Genomic DNA, 17011 nt, shown 5'->3' on the forward strand with positions numbered 1-17011 from the left:
CCTCCACTATGGACCACCATGAACCGAGCGGGCCCGCTAGATCTGGGTGCTATTTGATTGGATTCTTGACCTTGTTTGTAAATGGGTTTCTTTGAGTGTTGCATCCTATCTCTTTCGTCTTCAATCCTCACTTGAAACCCCTTGTGCTGGTGTAACAATACCGTCCATCGAGCCTTGAATTCTGAACCATGGTAATTCTCCCGCCGCTGCCTTGAGCCACCACCAGAGTGAAGTGACACTTGCTCACGACCCTTACCATCATTTAGTCTACTGCAAGCGAGTCCACCATCACCATCGTAGGCGCTGGCCCTGTTGGCCTGTATCTTGCCTATCTGCTCGGCAGAGACGGCGTCACGGTCCATGTGTACGATCAGGAACCCAAGGCGATTGAGTCGCCGAGAGCAATTGTGTGAGTTTGGAAACGAGGATAACTACAGAGACCTGGGGTCCCGTGTTTTGAGTCATACCAGAGTTAACAAATCCTCCTTGACGCTCAGCTACCTGGCTCCCACTTTGAACGACTTCCGAAAGTCGGAGATATACAAGCACGTCCTCAAAGCCGGTGCCGTAAATAAGACAGGCCAACAGTGGAGGCGGCGTGAGGATGGAAGCGTCTTGGCCTCTATGCCTCCACCTCCGGGAGGCGAGGTCGTGGCCCTCACTATGGGACAGCATGAACTTGCAGCCGTCATCCTCGGACAGTTGGAGAAGCTGAGCTCGGTCAAGGTTCACTTCTCCACAAAGGTGAACCGTTTTGAGGAGACCGCTGACGGTGTGAGGTGCTGGGTTGAAGAGGAAGGGCACAATGGTAAGCGTCTCCTTTCCACTCTTAACAAGTTCCCTTCCCCTTGCCTTTGGCTGGCCCTTTGCTGTTCTGCTTTGAATTTACCCTGACCAGTGCCACAATTTCACTTGCCACCTCATTGTTTTCGGCATCACAGGGTCTTATCTAACAAGCGCACAGAGCGAGAGCATCTGTCCAAGTTTCTCATCGGTGCGGACGGAGGTAGATCTACTGTCCGTAAGCAACTCGATATCCCCTTCGAGGGCTATACCTGGGAAGATTTCCGCATGGTCGCTGTAAATGTTGACTATGACGTGGAGAAGTACAACGGATGGGGCGCTGCCAACTTCATCGTTGACCCAGAGCACTGGGGAGTCGTCGTGTACTCTGGGAAGGGGACGATTTGGCGTGTAGCCAGTGGTGAACGGCTCATCAAAGGCAAAGAAGACGACTGGGACGAAGAACTGGAGACGAGGAATCTTTATGAAAGGCTCAAGCTGTTGTTCAAGGGACCGACTGAAACGGCCAAGGTGCTTGCCATGAGCCCCTACAGAATCCACCAGAGGTGTGCAGGTACCTTTGTCAAGGGTAGGGTAGCATTAGCCGGAGACGCTGCCCATGTATGTGCCATCAAAGCCATCTTTTTTATGTGGACTATGACCTTGTTCAGCTGGCCCTAGGTCATAGTTGACTGGCTAACTCGCTGACAGCTCAACAACCCGGTCGGAGGTCTAGGTTTGACAACCGGCTTCCTCGATGCCTCCCTGCTCCATCGCAAGCTAAGCGACGTCCTGTCAGACAAGGTAAGCTACACAAAGGCTCTGGCTGAATATAGCGATGAGAGGAGGAGGGTCTTCCTTGAGGTGACCAACCCAGTTTCTATCGCAAACAGGGGAAGATTGATCGGCGCTACGGAGGAAGCGAGGAAGGAAAGAGACGAGTATTTCGCCGCCCTGAACAGATTTGACCCTGAGTTCTTCAAGAAGTTCATGATGACCGAGGCTGCCCTGTCCAGTCAGTAACAGGGTTTCATAGTTTGTCCCGCTGTCGTGGTTCGTGCCTTTGTTCAGACGGGTTCATAATTACTAAAAAGCCAACATCTCTTGCTTCTGGCCACTTTATGAAGCCTCTGTGAAAACTACGTTGTCTCGTTTTACACAAACTATGACTCGAGATCCATCTTGGGCGGAAGAGAAACGCGTGGTAGGATTTGAAACGCTGAAACAATAAATAATTGAGCTCTCAGTCCTTGAGGTGAAAATAGGTGTCAGGTTCATAGCTGAATAATTGATCAATCTCCTGGTAAATAATGGCATCAAAGAATCCAGAACTACTTGATACCCACATGATAAATGCACAATGACAAATCATCTTTCTATAGAGAATTGAGAGGGGGGGAATGCCCTTAGGGGGCCATGACTCTGGGGCACGCTGATTTGACAAGCCAACCTCAGGTTTATGCCGGCAATTAATTCGCCATGTCCCCTACCAGTTCCCATTTCATATTGGGACATCCAATCTCTTTCCGGCCGTCTTTCTATCCATGATACATTGAATATGTAAGTTCAATCTGCAAGTTGCCTCAACGCCCTAGCGCATCTAATATTTGACACACGTGCTCAAGTATCGGGAAATGTTTCCCTGTGACTGTGGGTGAAAAGCAGTGCTTCATCATGCCCACCAAAGACTCAGTGAGGCTCCCTTCGCCACCAAGATTAGCAGCAAGGGGTATTAGATCCGTAGCTCTATCGGAAGGGATTCCTATCTCTTCACTGGACCGTGGAATGAACGGAATCCCTTTGCCGTGACTAATCCAACGCTGGGACTCGAGCGACTCGGCTCCATCCACTCGGATCACGGGTAAGTTGTCTCGCAGGAGCATTGGCGCTGTTCCATCCTGTGCAGGTAGATTCTGAGTTTGTAGCCCCCGCTCGTGGATGTTCCCATATACCCAGAGGCACTGGATGGCCTGATACGCCGCAAAGACGTGAAAGTCTGTCCGATCTTGTGGTGGTAGTGCCCTGGAGGCCCGAAGGACCTGGGCAGCTTGCCAAACTGAATTTCTCCCTAATCGGGTCTTTACCCATTCCTTGAGCTCGATGCGTGCTTCTCGCGCGGATCTGTGTTTTTCGTTCCCAAATAGAGTCTCAATCAAGCACATGGGTGCTGAGGAATGGAACGTGTTGAATATTACCAGAAATGTAGTGGCAGGCGAGTTGGGCCAGGCTGGAGGTGTATCGGATTCTAACAAGCCCCTTGTCTCGTCTAGGAGTTTGGTGATGTGCCGGTCGGGGCCAACTCCTTCGAAGCCTTGGGCAGGCCTTTCCGGATCGGGGAAGGATCTGAACACCATGACCTGGAGACGGTCTTCGACCAGCATCGTCATGATGGATGAAAGGACGGCCAGATTGGCTAGTCCAGGATCTTGCATGGGCGAAAAGGCCTTGAAAACAGCCGGCCGGGCAAGACAATGGGCAAGATTGAGTCTGTGTTGGTGACCTTGGGGTTGAAGCTGTAGATATTTTGATCTCCACTCTGTTGACGATGATGCAAACCAGAGCTCGGGATGGCAGGGGATCGGTGTCGAGAGTTCACGGTAGGAGACTTGAGGTGTTGTGTTCCTAAATACGGACCGACGTGAACATTGGGTGAAATGGCGGTACACAGTCCTGATATGTGCAAGGAACATCAACAAACATATTCCACTAAGGGCCAGTTTCATGCGAGAATTCTCACCTTTTGAAGGATTCTTGTTCGGACCAACGCATCCATGTCAGCTCCAACTGGTCGTCGGATTCTGCCCAGGAGGGACTAATGACGGAATAAGTCTGTCCGTAGTACCACCTGGAATGCCTCAAAATCTGCCAGGTTACGATCAGCATTGTCCCAACTGCGAAGATGCGTAAGCTTAGGTCGAAGTACCGATGAGGGAAACGCAGACAAGACATCAGACATCTCGGACTTGCGCTGATCCCCGCTCCAGAGTCCTACTTCAGAAGCAAGGACGAAGGCCTGCACATATGGTAATATGCGGGTCAAATGATTTTCGCGATCCCCCTGCGGTTTCAGCAGTCAGCGGCCATGCTCGACAACGGACAGAAGGTTATACTCACAGAACTGATCACTTGGGTTCGCAATACTTCGGTCAGTGCGAGTCCGAACTTGTGAGCTAAGGAGTTGGCCGAGAAGGACGCTCCGGCACAAATCAAGGCAATAAGAAGCGTAATGTCACAATGTGATGGATTGAAAGTGGGAAGGTGAATCATATTGGTGATGTCGTCTCTTTGCCGGGTCAGAGCAATCCGAAGCATCTCGTCGAGGATCTTGGCCGAAGGAAAGGACATCGCTGCTGGCATGAGCTTGGGATTACAGCTGGAGCCAGATATCAGATACATGATTTGATCTCGCTTGAACGAGGTCAAATGCTGCTTGATGACAGTCGGGTCAAAGGAGCCCATTCTCCCAGCCATGGAATCTTCCTGGGCTGCCGATAGGAAGAGGTTGCACCTGTCCATTTCAAGATAGTCTCCTGGAACTGGCTTCCAACTCCCCAGGGTGGCAGTGTAAGTCTTGTTGGCCTCGTCGGAAACGCCAGACTCATCACAAGAGAGGCTCTTGGGCGTCATGGCTGCCGGTTCAAGGTCAGCGTTGGAGCCGGGAACGAGCAGCGGTGCCATTGAATATAGCATTGATGCCTCAAGGCCAAGGTCGAATCCCAAGAAGTCAGATTGACTGTGTAGCGGCGAGAGCCTATCAAACAGGTAGTTGCCGGAGACCAGTGCTGGGTTGATAGGAGGAGATACGGCGTTGCTGATGGACCCTCGGTCGTCCATGGCGGGCAACGTCGAGAGAACCGGGGGCTGGTGACTACCATGGCTGTCTACTGTTCCGCTGGTGCTGATACCGTCCTCTCCACATATGGCCGATTCCATGGATGTGATCTCTTGAGAAGTCGGTGGTAGCAGCTGACGGGGACGGACAGTTTCTGAATCTCGTCGATGCCCTTGGTTGGACAGAGATCTCCGGACACAATCACTAACCTGGGATAGCATCCCCATGTCTCCATCATCTCCACCTGAAGTAGCAGGATGGGATCTGATGCATTCGATGCCCTTTTGGCGACAGCGTCGACACGCCGTCGAATCATCGCACCTCACCTTGGATGCTGCACAAGAATTGCAAGCCTGAGAAGCTCGGGGAACTCGGTTGGAGAGCTGTCTTCGCTTGGGAGCCGGCGGCTCGTCGTGGAAAGCTGTCGATCCATTCATCGCCCTTCGCTTCGAGCTATCATGTCTGGCAGCCCACCATTAATATCGATCCGCAACATGATCTGAGACGCCTGCCTCGTTGTCAAGCGGGAACCGTACCTTGGGATCTTAGCATTGTGATGATTTGCATGATTGCTGCCTGCCTTGGCGCAGCATGTTTCACAGGCGGTACACGGCGAGGCATCGATATTTCCCTCGCCTGTAGAAAGATTTTTAGTCAGAGTCAAGACCTAGAAATTTGGCGTTCTTTCGGTTGGCCCGGCAAGAGGACCCTCGAGACTCACTTGTGTGGCCGGTTGGGTTCTGCGGCAGGGAAGCTGGCGCAATCATGGTGACTTCCTTTCTGTTCCGATGTGATGCGGTGAGAGGACTGAAGCACCGTCTTGGGGGGGTGGAATAATCAAGAGAGTACGAGAGAGCGTTTGGAGAAGGATCAAGATCAAGATCGAGACGGAACCCTGGCCTTGTAATAAGTCGGGCGTTAGGGGAGTGTGGGGATCCCGCAACCCTGGATTCCGTACTACCAAGTGAGAAAGTCTTTTTGTTTCATTTATTGAAGCCTCGAGTTGCTAGTTAAGTGACTCTAGTATCTAATCAAGTAAGCGCCGGTGAGTAATTGATCCCGAAGCGCCCATGTCACCTCCTCCACCCCCACCGGAACAGCATCCGAGGATCCCCGCTTTCAAGATGAAAGGGAAGAGCAATAGAGAAACCGGCTTCTACTTTATGTATTTTATGTCAAATTATGAAGTCAGGTGTATTTTAAACTGTGCGTCATGATTCTTGAATAAATGCTTGCTTCATATGGTTGGAGAACCACATCCACCGTCGGCACTTGTATCTGTCGCATCTACAGCCCTTTACTCTTCCGCAAGCCCAATAGGAAGTCCTTGGACAATCTGGATGGGCCGTCCCAACTTTTTCAAGGCCTCCTTGCTCCTCTCCGAGCGCAGCACATTCGTCTCTTCCTCTGTTACGAGGACGAAATCATACGTCAAGAGCTTCGTTCCCTCGGGAACGTTGTGCTTTGCCGCTATTGCTTCGTTCACTTGGTGGATATCAACGACCAACGGTGTCTTGACGCCGAAGACGGCGTCGGAATTTTCGTATGGGTCGCCTCGAAGGTAGAGAGCGCTTCGTAGTCAACAGCTGTCAGTTATCCCCCCTGGAAGACTCGCAATTTCCCTTGTGAAGAGGTGGTGCACTTACGTTATCAACGGATCATAGCCATCCTTGTCAAACTTGAAGTGCATGTGGCCTGGCCGCATGTTGTGTCGATTTAAACGCTTGAGGAGCTTCCCGACGGGTCCATCTCCAGGGATCGGGTAGGGCACAGGCACGATGCCGTTGAACCAGAAGATACCCTCAGCATCTGTTTTCAGTAGAGCGCGGCCGTCGGGGCCGGTCCGGTCGTTGTACTGAGTGTCGTATTGTCCTGTCGAATCCGTCTCCCAGACGTCGATGACTACTCCCTGGATAGGCTTCCCCTGTGTGTCCTTAACGGTGCAGAGGACGAGCAGCTGCTCGCCATCAGCGTCGTTGCTGATTTGAGTGCCGTGGGCGACAGGGTTCGCATCGTCCGTATGGAACGGCCCCAGAAGTGTGCCGACGGTGCTCTCGGGAGGCTTCGGATGGTCCATACTGTCTACGAGTAGGCTGAGACCCAGCACATCAGACAGTAACACAAATTCCTGCCTCAAGTTGGTGCATGTCTGCCCCGTGGCCGTCAGGAACTGAATGGCTGCCATCCATTCTTTGGTGCTCAGGCGTGTTTCACGGGTGAACTCGTGCAGGTGCGTCACCAGCCGCTCCATGACAAACTTGAATCTGGGATCAGGGTTGCCTGCATTGATGCTGATCACCGCCTGGGTGATGTTGTCGTCTGACAAGTCAATTCCTCTACCCTGAGGGGTTCCGTTCTTTGCCGTGGCCATCGAGAGGACTCAGGAGATTTTGCAGTGCTTCTCGTTCTTTTGTTCTTCTGGATGCCTTACGAGAAGGTTGGTAGCTCATTCTGTGACCAGGACCAAGTCTTGAGCGCGAAGATGGCCATCATGTACTCAGATCACAGGATCCCCATCCGAGTTCCGATACCGATGCTTGTACGGCCGCCAGTAGCTACACGCTCTTCAGAGATGTGCATTTGACAGACCAAACAACTCCGCTCGGCCCCACTCTCCCGGGGCTTTGACTCCCCGAGCTACCATGCCGGGGGGGAGGCAACATGGGTTCGGCACCTTCGGCGTTCATCACATCCGAGGTGGAGAGACTTCAACTACCCTGCCACAGCCCTTGGCATAACGCAGGGGAGAACCTAATATCAAGACCGTCTTTTCCGTAGAGACTTGGTACTGCTCGTCACCCGATCCAAGTTAGGTATTGATTGGTACTATCCCATAATGAGAGTCCCTTACCTACCCAACCCTCCCAGAGGTCTCTCAGAGACTGATCAGCAGATCGCCCAGCGCATTGCTACGCGGCGAGCCGATGATGGATTGCTCCCCTTGGATCTTGTTCTCCTGCACGCACCTGAAATAGCCAACGGTGAGCGCAATGATCCGAAATGCCAGAAGATTCTTTATTATCCTACTTGTACAGATATTTGGCCGCTAACTCGCGCCCGCCTCGCCCAGGCTGGGACGTTCTCTTCTCTGCTATCCGAAACAAGTCAAGCCTGCCCGACCACCTACGAGAGCTCGCTATCGTCCGGACAGCGGTGCTGAACAAGGCGTGGTACGAATGGGGTTGGCATGCGCCCCTGCTCCGCGAGACCGAAGCCTTCAAACAGAATCCAAACAAGATGAAGACTGTAGCGAATCCAAAGCCGATTCAGCCTAGAGAGTTGAACGAAGTCGAGTGGGCCGTCCTCACGTTTGCTGACGAGATGACGACGAACATCAACCCGTCCGACGACTGCTTCAACAAGCTCCGAACTGTGTGCCACTTTTCGAATCAAGAAATCGTCGAATTGACAGCTACTGTGTCGAGCTACAACTTTGCCAGCCGTGAGTGCGAATCCTTGTACTCGATTCCTGGCGCCTGGCACGCTCATATCCCAACATATTTACTAACCTCGTATGGGTGGTGGTGACGACAGGCTTTCTAGTTGCTCTGGACATTGGCGAAAAGAACGGCGAGGTGCCCGATGAGATACGACAATATTATTAGCACAAATGCCCCAACATTTGGCTTGGGAGATTGAATTCTGCTGTTGCAGCAGTTTGTATATACGATCCTAGCGCTAGCATCTAAATCTCGACGGTACAAATTTCCGGTAAATGTAAACATTGTAGTTGATGACACATTCATGTACTCAAAGTATTTCAAAGGCTTATGTGACTGAAGTTGATAGTTGTGGGTTTATGTACTCCTCTTATACTCCATTTTATATCTTCTATTTTTTTTTTCACATGATGCCGGGTTTCCTGGCCTGGAAGAAGAGGGCCTACCTCGAGGTTTGGAAGAAAGAGATGACGCAATATCGGCAGTGCCTCAATACGAGACTCTCCGGGCATTATGGCAGCTCGATCGAAAAATACACATACGTATACCTACACATGCGCAATATCGGCATGCCGGCGTGATGCCCCACCACGACAATACCCTGCAGACCGGATGGAAAAGCCTAACAAAAGTCGGGAAGTGGGGAACACGGGGAGCCTGTCAATCCACTTCATAGCATCAGGCTAAACAAGACAGTTCCTCTGTACGAAGTAATCCGGTCCGCAGCAGCTTGCAGGCTCTTATTATGCAGCTAACCTGAAGAGGTGTTCCGCAATTCCCAATATGTCTTACTCCCGATATCTTAGGACCCGCGAGCTGTGCAATTTACATCTCGGGGCTGTTGGTGTCTCGGACGGATCCGAGGTCAGATCAACTTTGGGAGGTGAGTAGTAGCAGCTATTCCATTGGGCCGCTTGTTTGATAAGTATTGCGTGGGTTCAAGACCATTCTTTTCGCAGCACTCGCTTTTGTGGACTATTTCCACTCTGATTTTTACAATCAACAGAATCAAGAAGAGAAATATAATATAGTGTGCATTGCAGAAATTACTGTTCATGAGGCAGTATGACTTCTTGACATATTTTGAAGTCCCGTCATCAGTTGAATTGTCTGCTCAATCAGGAGTGGTCTTCCTGTCCCTACAAAATTGTCCCTCAACATTCCGATGACTGCCCCCATTGTTTTCTCAGGGGATGATAAGTACACATCTTCACTACTATCACTATCCAAAACATCTAGCTTTGAGGGGTTTCGAATACATGGCTGCCCACTTCCAAGCTGTAAGAATCTTTGGACGCTGGGGTTATCAGGGCTATCAAGCCAGACGGGTTGGCTATGGGGCCCTGATGTGGCAGCACGACTGTCGCCACCCTGGTTTGTCTTGTTCTTTGACGTAGACAACAATCCGTAGACCCAAAGTGCTAAACTTGCATGATACACCATTATTGGGCTAGGTCCCCGTATTGTTCCCTTGGGCATTGATCGGGCAATCCGGATGATCTGGCCGGCATGCCAAATTGCTCTCCGGGCAGCCTCGCTCTCGTGCCACTCTCTGATCGTAGGATACACTTTGCGAGCTTCTTCAGGGCCTTGCATGCCGGCAAAGACCTGGCAATCCTCGAGGGGGATGTCCATGTGCATGAAAATCAGTTCCAGCTTCATTAACACCTCGGGAGCAAAGGATGCGCAGACGTCAAAGCTGACTTGGAACTGATTCAACATCTTGATGATCTCATCATGTCGCGACGCCATAATTAAGGCGTTCCACCTCCGTGGCCGGTGCCTCTGGAAAAGTTTGAGCTGGATATGTTCCCAGGCAAAGCCCCAAACACATGACAGAAACGCAGTACTGACAACCTCTGTATCTGCAATACTTTCAGACGCACAAGCACCTTCTAAATCATCCGCATAGTCAGCCACGGTGAGTACCCCTGAGGGATTGAGAGCTCTGGGGGCAAGCATTGCCGACTTCCACTCGCAAGCGCTCTTTTCTTTCCAGAGGCAATGTGACTCGGGAAGAGGAATGAGCATCTCCGCATGAGAAATCAGAGGATTGACTTGTAGCGACATGGACGCATTCGTGTCGTGTCTAATGACCCTGAACACGAGCCTTTTAAACGACTCCAGCAGACTCCATTTTCGCCACAACGCCTGAAGTTGTTCACCTTCATCCGTCTCAGAAACAGTAATCCGAGGATAAAATGATTGTCTGAGCTTTCCGCTCCGCCGAAGGAGGGTCAGAAATGGCTGGAAGAAGCGCTCGGTAACCTCGACCTTTCGGTGGTGGCCGCTCCAAAGATCAACTTCAAGAACGATGGTAAAGGCCTGCGCAAGCTCCAAATCTCGGACGGGATCGTTTTCTTTTTCCCACTGGCGTAAAGCAATTAGTGTCTGTATACTTCACAATCGCTGCGACGTGTGTCCTACCTGCCCGACTATGGCAACACGTGCATGCTCCAGGAATGCAAACCCAAGTTTCGCCAAAGCAGGATCAATGGTGAGGATTGAAGCAGATGATATCATCGCAGCTAGAAGCTCTGGACTTTGTTCATTCGGATCGAATGTTGCAGAGTGTATGAAGGAATCCGCACGAGACACCGGCGAGGTAAGGTAGAATTGAAGCAAGGTATCCAACAACTCTACCGATGGGAATGACATGAAGGCCTTGGGCATGTTTTCAGGGCGGCAAGTTCCCACCAGTGTCATTAAGATTCTGTCTCGCGCAGCCGTACTTAGTCGTTTGCACGTCACCCGCCGGTCTAGAGATATAGGAGTTTCCGGATATTGGACCTGGTCTTTGCATTCCCCAGGATTGTCAGCCCTTGTTGAGTCCCGAGTAGCGGGGCAAAACCGCCAGTAAGATTTTGCAAATGATTCGGAAGACATTCCGACCGGTTTGTACTGATTCAGAGGTCCTTGTTCATCGGGGCGGCTGTTGTTGCCATCTGCTGAGAAACTGCCGTATTCGAATGGGATATTGGTGTTGTATTCGTCTAGAAATCTCAAGTCGATGTCGCTAAGCTCCAGGTGTGTTGAAAAGTCCATGTCTGATACTCTCATTGGTGTCCATTGTCCGCACAAGTTGTTGAGTTCGGGTATTTCTAAAAGGGACGAAATGTTTCCATTAGAATTTTGAACTTCATCTGTTGCAACGAAACACTCAGTATCTTATGGAAATTATACCCGTTCAAATAGATCAACACACCTGAGGGGAGAGCAGACGGTAACTGAATGGGATTCGCCGGAGCATTCCCAATTCCGTTGAGATCCGGATCATCAAAGGCAGGGTCAAGCACCGGAGGCGTTTGATTAGCATTCTCGTCAAGATCCCCAAACTTTCGACTCGAAGTATTGGAGTCAACGTTCATCTGAGAAATGTCCGAGTCTGTTGGGCGATCCCAGATGCAAATCAGATTATCTTGCTCGCAACGACTACAAGGCTTCAGATCTGTGCACCGCAGGTGATTAACTGCACATGCTTGACATGCTTGCACTACTCTGCCACGGGCTATAGGTGTATTACCACCAACTACCGTGCCTTGCCTGTCCCTTGCAGTCGAGGGACCATGGACAGAGACATGACGTTTCAACACATCTCTACGTAAAGAGTGATTCAGCGCCAATTGGAGAGAATGTTGGACTCTCTGGAAAGAAATGGCTGGACTCACGCTCTTGAAAACGCCTTGGAGCAATAACTGCATTTGTATGGTTTCGATTGTGTGTCTACATAGCATGAATTAGTGCCAGGTCATTGGATGGTGTGTTCGGCTCCTAACGGGATCGCGTGTGCCTAGCAAGGTGGTCAAGCCTCTTGTAACGCCGCTTACAAGAACCACATTGAAACAGGCCTGATTCATCCGGCAACGCAACACCGGATTCATCCATGACAACGGAGTTTAGTTAGTGGAGTAGTCGGAAAGAAGATGTGGAGGTGGAGGAAGATGTGGAGGTGGGCAACGAGAGTTAAAAGGTCACTTCTCCGTATGTGGAGGTGGAGATGAAGCTCCCCCACATTCCGAAGCAGTGTCACAGAGTCGAGGCGAAAGCGATGTTAATGTGGAGCCGATGATTTCAGATACTAATTTTTGGACAGTTCGACGTCACCGGCGTCGGAATCTCGGCGTTGTGAGTTTTGGATTCAACTGTATTAGTAGTAATATGTCGAGTTTGGGTGCGAATTTCATAGACGTGTGTGTAGGAGTACTTTGTCCACATTTCCCACATGACGGTCCACGGACGCAAATAACCCATCGCGTGCTAGAGAATATATCAGAGTGGCAGGAAACGGAAATATATAATACGCAGCCTTGGATGATCATTTATTCAAGCTGCGCAAGCCATGATTGTTCGAGCCTGCTAGTACAGGGGAATACACGGACCGGCCGACACCAGTGAACACCAAGCCACACATCCTTCCAGAGCCAGAGCCTACCCTAGAACCGGAGCCCTTCATAATCCAGCATCGCTACGTGGACTCGACCGGATGTTTATGGGTTCAATCAAAGTTTAATCTCATCGTGGAATATTTTGCTCTTTACAATTAAGAGGACTTTATAGAGCGGAAGTTAATAATATCGTGATGGGAGGGGACTTCATCGAATGAACGAATGTTTTTAATTTCCATTTGTTTCACTGAGTCAAGTACACTCAAGTCGCAAACTGCTAGCTCTGGATTCCCTACGGGCGCGACTACAAGAGGAAGAATTTTTATTGCCTATAAAATGCACAGTTGACCTGTGTATAAATATGCAAAGTCCTTACATAGCGTATAGTTAATCGGTGCATTTTATGTCCGTCGCGACAATGCACGCTTCTTTAATATGCTGATATGCATCGGTTCGGTTATTTAATGAGAAATCGAGGCCGACACAGTCTTCCAAGACGGTCGATCTGAAACTCGTTTCCACCAAGCATCAAGGTTTGGTCTCGAAGTGATCTGGTGCTCTAGGGGCAGCACAAAGAAGAATCGGAACCAAGGAATGTGGTAGAGATCAACAAGGGTAAAATGCTGAGAAAATTAGACTTGAAACCTTGAAAAATATTTCAAGGGCTGCGGAACGTACCTCTCCGCCAAGGTATTGGCTAGTTGTAAGAATTTTGTTGTAATAATCAAGCACTGAATTTTGAACATCAGTGGCTCGATCGACCTCCTCAACGTTTGGGTCTCCTCGGCCCATGAATCTGCGGTTTGTAAGCGATGTATTTTTGGACATCAATTATTACTCTGCTGGTCTCCTAACTTTTTGAAAATATTCTCATAAGCTAAAGTATTGATCGACGGCTCAAAGTAGGAATATTCGACGCTGGCAGCTTGTTCAAACCTTCCGATTTCCCTAGCGGAGCTGCGGTTGTCGACGAGCAAATTGCTACCCTTGCCGTACTTGGAAACAAGGTATCGGCAAATTGCACGCGACTCAAATAGCTGTGCCTCTCCGTCTTGCAGAGCAGGGATGAGACCAAAGGGATGAATATTCTTCACATAGTCCGGGTTCTAAATGGTTGAATCGACATTATTATTGTAACATTTATGACCGGGTAGGCTTTTTACCTTGTGCTCTCCCTTTTGCATACTGATTTCCTCGAGATCATACTCTATGTGCAGCTCGAGGAGCACGAGGAGAACTCTCTGGGTGCGAGTAGATTGCGCGGAACCAAGTAGTTTGACGGACATCTTGGTTGAGAAATATTATTTGTCCAAATATTGATGAGGATATTCGGAAGAATCCTTTGCGAAAGGCTAATCCCAAGGAGAAAGGAGTGAGGATATAGAGGTCGATAAGGATTTTCTTGATCTTTCATAGACTTGCGATTATTTGATTGAGTACGTGAAATAAAATATACCATCTAATGGTGAAATTCTGCATCGGAACGTGGAGTGGAGGTGGGGGACCGGGACGTGGAGTGACAGTGGACGAAGTACGGGGATCGGGTGGACCACTTGATTGTGGAGGAGCTTGGGGAAGCCATGGAGGCGCATTACCTGATTACATGATGTTAATGCTTAGAAATTGAAAACCTCAACCGAGGTTGCGAGAAGCTCTGAAACTCGTTCAGAAAAAATAGAGCCCCGGCTATAATATCTTTTCGTTGGCTTTCAATGGAGAAAAATAGTTCATCATCATACCTCTTCACAAATACTCACAATATCTGTACGCTAAAAATCGCTATATCATAACTACGCAATGACTCAGGAACAAACCACTGTTCGTCAGGTTGACGATACAATCCCCTTGGTCGGATCCAAGAGGACCGAGTTTGAATTCGGAGATTTTGACCACAAAGACATTCCTTTTGAGAAGGAGACATACCCCGTCATCGTCATTGGATCTAGCATGGTCGGCATGACCCTCGGTGTTCTCCTCGGCTATCATGGGTAAGGAACCCCTCATAACGAACTGTCGTCTTATCGTGTCTAACACGGCCCTCACAGCGTCAAGAGTCTGTCTCTGGATCGTCATCCCTCTACAGCGATTCACCCCAGGGCAGCTCTGTTCCTTCTTCGCACAGTCGAAATCTTCCGCCAACTTGGGTTGGAGGAGCATTTGCTGGAGAACAGCGCCCTCAACTTTGACCTTGATGCCGGTATGGTTATCATTGAGAAACTTGTCGGCGGCAAAGTCTTGCATAGAATGCAGGAGAGTGACCCCAACGAAGTTGCCAAGGTCTCGCCCAGCAAGCGTCTCTGGCTGACTCAGAACATGTTTGAGCCACTTCTCCGTGAGAGCGCAAAGACCTTTGGCGCAGTCCAGGAATTCAGCGAGACTGTGGTTCACTACGAGGAGAGCGACGACGATGTCGTTGTTGTAGTCCAGAACGTGGCGACCAAGAAGTACAGAAAGTTCAAGACGAGCTACCTCGTCTCCTGCGACGGCAACCGAAGCGCAACCAGGAAGAAGGAGGGCATCAAGTGGGATGGCCCCGGTCTTCTTGGCCAGAGCATCTCCATCAACTTCAAGGCGGACCTGACCTCATACCTCGGTACTCGCGCCAAACACGGAGTCACTTATATTGCCAACCCTAAGATTGACGCCGGCTTCCGACTGGAAAACAACGGCAAAGCAGGGTTCATGATTGTTACCCGTGCTGGCGAGAAGCGCGGCTTTCCCCCGGACTCGGTCAGCGAGAGTGACGCTCGCCAATATTTCCGCGACGCCTCGGGCATCGAGGATGACATCGATGTTACCGTCGACTCCATTTCGTACTGGTCTGTTGCAGGATTCAACTCGGACCGATTCACGAGCAAGGGCGGCCGTGTCTTTATTGCTGGAGACGCTGCGCACGTCGTGCCACCCACAGGAGGCATGGGCGGAAACCTCGGTATTCAGGTAGGCTTTCAACACAATGTGGTGTTGCTATTCTCTTACTAAATATTCCCGCAGGATGTGCACAACCTTGCTTGGAAGCTCGCTTTTGTTCTCAGTGGCAGAGCTGCTCCCTCCTTGCTCAACACGTACACGACAGAGAGGCAGCCCGTTGTTGCCGCCACAGTTCGCCAGGCATACTCCCGACTACAGACGCGTGTTATGCGTAAGACTCCCGACGAGCCTGAGCTTCCTGACATTACGTGTGAAATTGGCTACCGCTATCCTGTCGGGGCTAGCATCCCGGCTGAAGGATACCAGGATACGAACCTGATTTGGGAAGATCCCTACAACCCTCACGTCAATGCGGGTTCTAGATTCCCGCATGTGGATGTTATCGATGCTGAAGGCAAGCACCGGTCCTCTCTTGAATTGATTAGCACGAACTTTCTTCTATTTGCCACCGATGCTTCATCCTTATGGATCCAGGCTGCCAAGGGTTTAGACTTGAAGGTAGATACCTTTACTCTCAACAAGTCTTCCACTCCGTATAAAGATCCTGAGGAGAAGCTCAAAAACTTTGGCAAGGTTGGAGAAGGCCAGGCACTTCTTATTCGTCCTGATGGTTTCATTGCATGGAAGGCTGAAAAGATGGAAAGTGGGCATCAGAAAACCTTGAAAGATGCTCTGCACAAGATCTTAGGATAGTACTCTCTCTGGCATTTTATTATACTGTAACTATACCATACTGCATTGCATTGCTATATTACATACTAGCTACGGTTAAAATTGGATGCCAGTCAGCTTATTGCTATCCCAGTAGTCTCATTGATAAACTCACGAGTCTTATAGCTAAGGCAAGTTGGTTCGTATATAGGGTTAGTCTCTCGTGCACTGAGACTGAGCCTCGTGCATGACCAAATAGTTTCAATATGTGGTGCGGGAGAAGGTGGATGTTTTAACCGCCTGGTCTCAACGCGGGCCGTGACAATTTTGCGAATGCTGTCAGTTGGGTGATCAACTGAGGGGTTCAAACGTTGATCGAGGAGTTGACTGACTATAACCAACCTGGTTTTGGTGAGCGAGTATCAATCTATTACCGATTGGCTCCCTTCTGCTGACCCTCGCTACTCAGACTATTTCACCTATTTGTCAAAGGGCCTACTCCCTGTTTCACTGGAAAGTGGCCCATGATCGTTCATTGTTTCGCGGGAACTCCACATATACCCGAGGCACAAACAAATTGTCACGAGTTCTATTGGTGACAACAGCATCGCTTAGGGTCTCTGGGTTTGACGGCGTATGCTTTTCTTATTGCCAGTTGTTGCTATGGTCTCCTAATGTGATGACCGTACTTAGTTTGGGTGGTAGGTCTAGGGTAGGCGCGGATCGAGGGGATTCAGGCCCTAGATAGAGATTGGGATGGGTTTTCTTGCCCCCGTTTCTGACTCAGGTTAGGATATTAATGTATCAGAGGTCTTTTAGTACAGGGTCACAATCCAACAGAGACAATTTTCAAGTGGTGGTTTGCCAATAGTAGGCCACAAGGATTAGAAGGGTTGATTGTACAATTAGTCCCGCAGGTACTCCATCAGCTAATGCACACCCAAGTGGAACATGCACAATTAACCTTTCCAATCCTTGTGGCCTGTACA

General features: G+C 50.0%; 7 protein-coding genes across 7 annotated transcripts; 3 read left to right on the plus strand and 4 right to left on the minus strand.

Annotated features, from left to right (window-relative positions):
* Positions 1-275: 275 nt before the first annotated feature.
* On the plus strand, positions 276-1806 carry BGZ61DRAFT_368139 (uncharacterized protein; the record flags this gene model as incomplete). Its single annotated transcript, XM_046241865.1, has 4 exons — positions 276-409; positions 498-779; positions 942-1404; positions 1495-1806. Coding segments are annotated over 4 exons (1191 nt in total), but the record flags the coding sequence as incomplete, so codon positions are not given.
* A 560-nt stretch (positions 1807-2366) lies between these two features.
* BGZ61DRAFT_562395 (uncharacterized protein) lies at positions 2367-5052 on the minus strand (the record flags this gene model as incomplete). The annotated part of the gene is made up of 3 exons (XM_046255850.1): positions 2367-3453; positions 3726-3841; positions 3898-5052. The coding sequence occupies 3 exons, from the start codon at positions 5050-5052 to the stop codon at positions 2367-2369; spliced, it is 2358 nt and encodes a 785-aa protein (XP_046096691.1).
* Positions 5053-5912: 860 nt separating this feature from the next.
* BGZ61DRAFT_368002 (Intradiol ring-cleavage dioxygenase) lies at positions 5913-6986 on the minus strand (the record flags this gene model as incomplete). The annotated part of the gene is made up of 2 exons (XM_046241849.1): positions 5913-6186; positions 6262-6986. 2 exons carry the CDS (start codon positions 6984-6986, stop codon positions 5913-5915), a joined length of 999 nt encoding a protein of 332 aa, XP_046096692.1.
* A 465-nt stretch (positions 6987-7451) lies between these two features.
* Positions 7452-8220, plus strand: BGZ61DRAFT_499258 (carboxymuconolactone decarboxylase; the record flags this gene model as incomplete). The annotated part of the gene is made up of 3 exons (XM_046251381.1): positions 7452-7596; positions 7686-8057; positions 8150-8220. The coding sequence occupies 3 exons, from the start codon at positions 7452-7454 to the stop codon at positions 8218-8220; spliced, it is 588 nt and encodes a 195-aa protein (XP_046096693.1).
* An 888-nt stretch (positions 8221-9108) lies between these two features.
* On the minus strand, positions 9109-11756 carry BGZ61DRAFT_367771 (uncharacterized protein; the record flags this gene model as incomplete). The annotated part of the gene is given in 3 exon segments (XM_046241820.1): positions 9109-10446; positions 10483-11198; positions 11216-11756. 3 exon segments carry the CDS (start codon positions 11754-11756, stop codon positions 9109-9111), a joined length of 2595 nt encoding a protein of 864 aa, XP_046096694.1.
* A 1145-nt stretch (positions 11757-12901) lies between these two features.
* On the minus strand, positions 12902-13726 carry BGZ61DRAFT_367853 (glutathione S-transferase; the record flags this gene model as incomplete). Its single annotated transcript, XM_046241834.1, has 4 exons — positions 12902-13063; positions 13119-13236; positions 13296-13546; positions 13604-13726. 4 exons carry the CDS (start codon positions 13724-13726, stop codon positions 12902-12904), a joined length of 654 nt encoding a protein of 217 aa, XP_046096695.1.
* A 511-nt stretch (positions 13727-14237) lies between these two features.
* BGZ61DRAFT_485015 (FAD binding domain-containing protein) lies at positions 14238-16064 on the plus strand (the record flags this gene model as incomplete). Its single annotated transcript, XM_046249670.1, has 3 exons — positions 14238-14428; positions 14486-15380; positions 15435-16064. 3 exons carry the CDS (start codon positions 14238-14240, stop codon positions 16062-16064), a joined length of 1716 nt encoding a protein of 571 aa, XP_046096696.1.
* Positions 16065-17011: the final 947 nt, after the last annotated feature.

Source organism: Ilyonectria robusta (genome assembly GCF_021365365.1).
Source record: "Ilyonectria robusta strain PMI_751 chromosome Unknown BGZ61scaffold_33, whole genome shotgun sequence".
Taxonomy (NCBI): domain Eukaryota; kingdom Fungi; phylum Ascomycota; class Sordariomycetes; order Hypocreales; family Nectriaceae; genus Ilyonectria; species Ilyonectria robusta.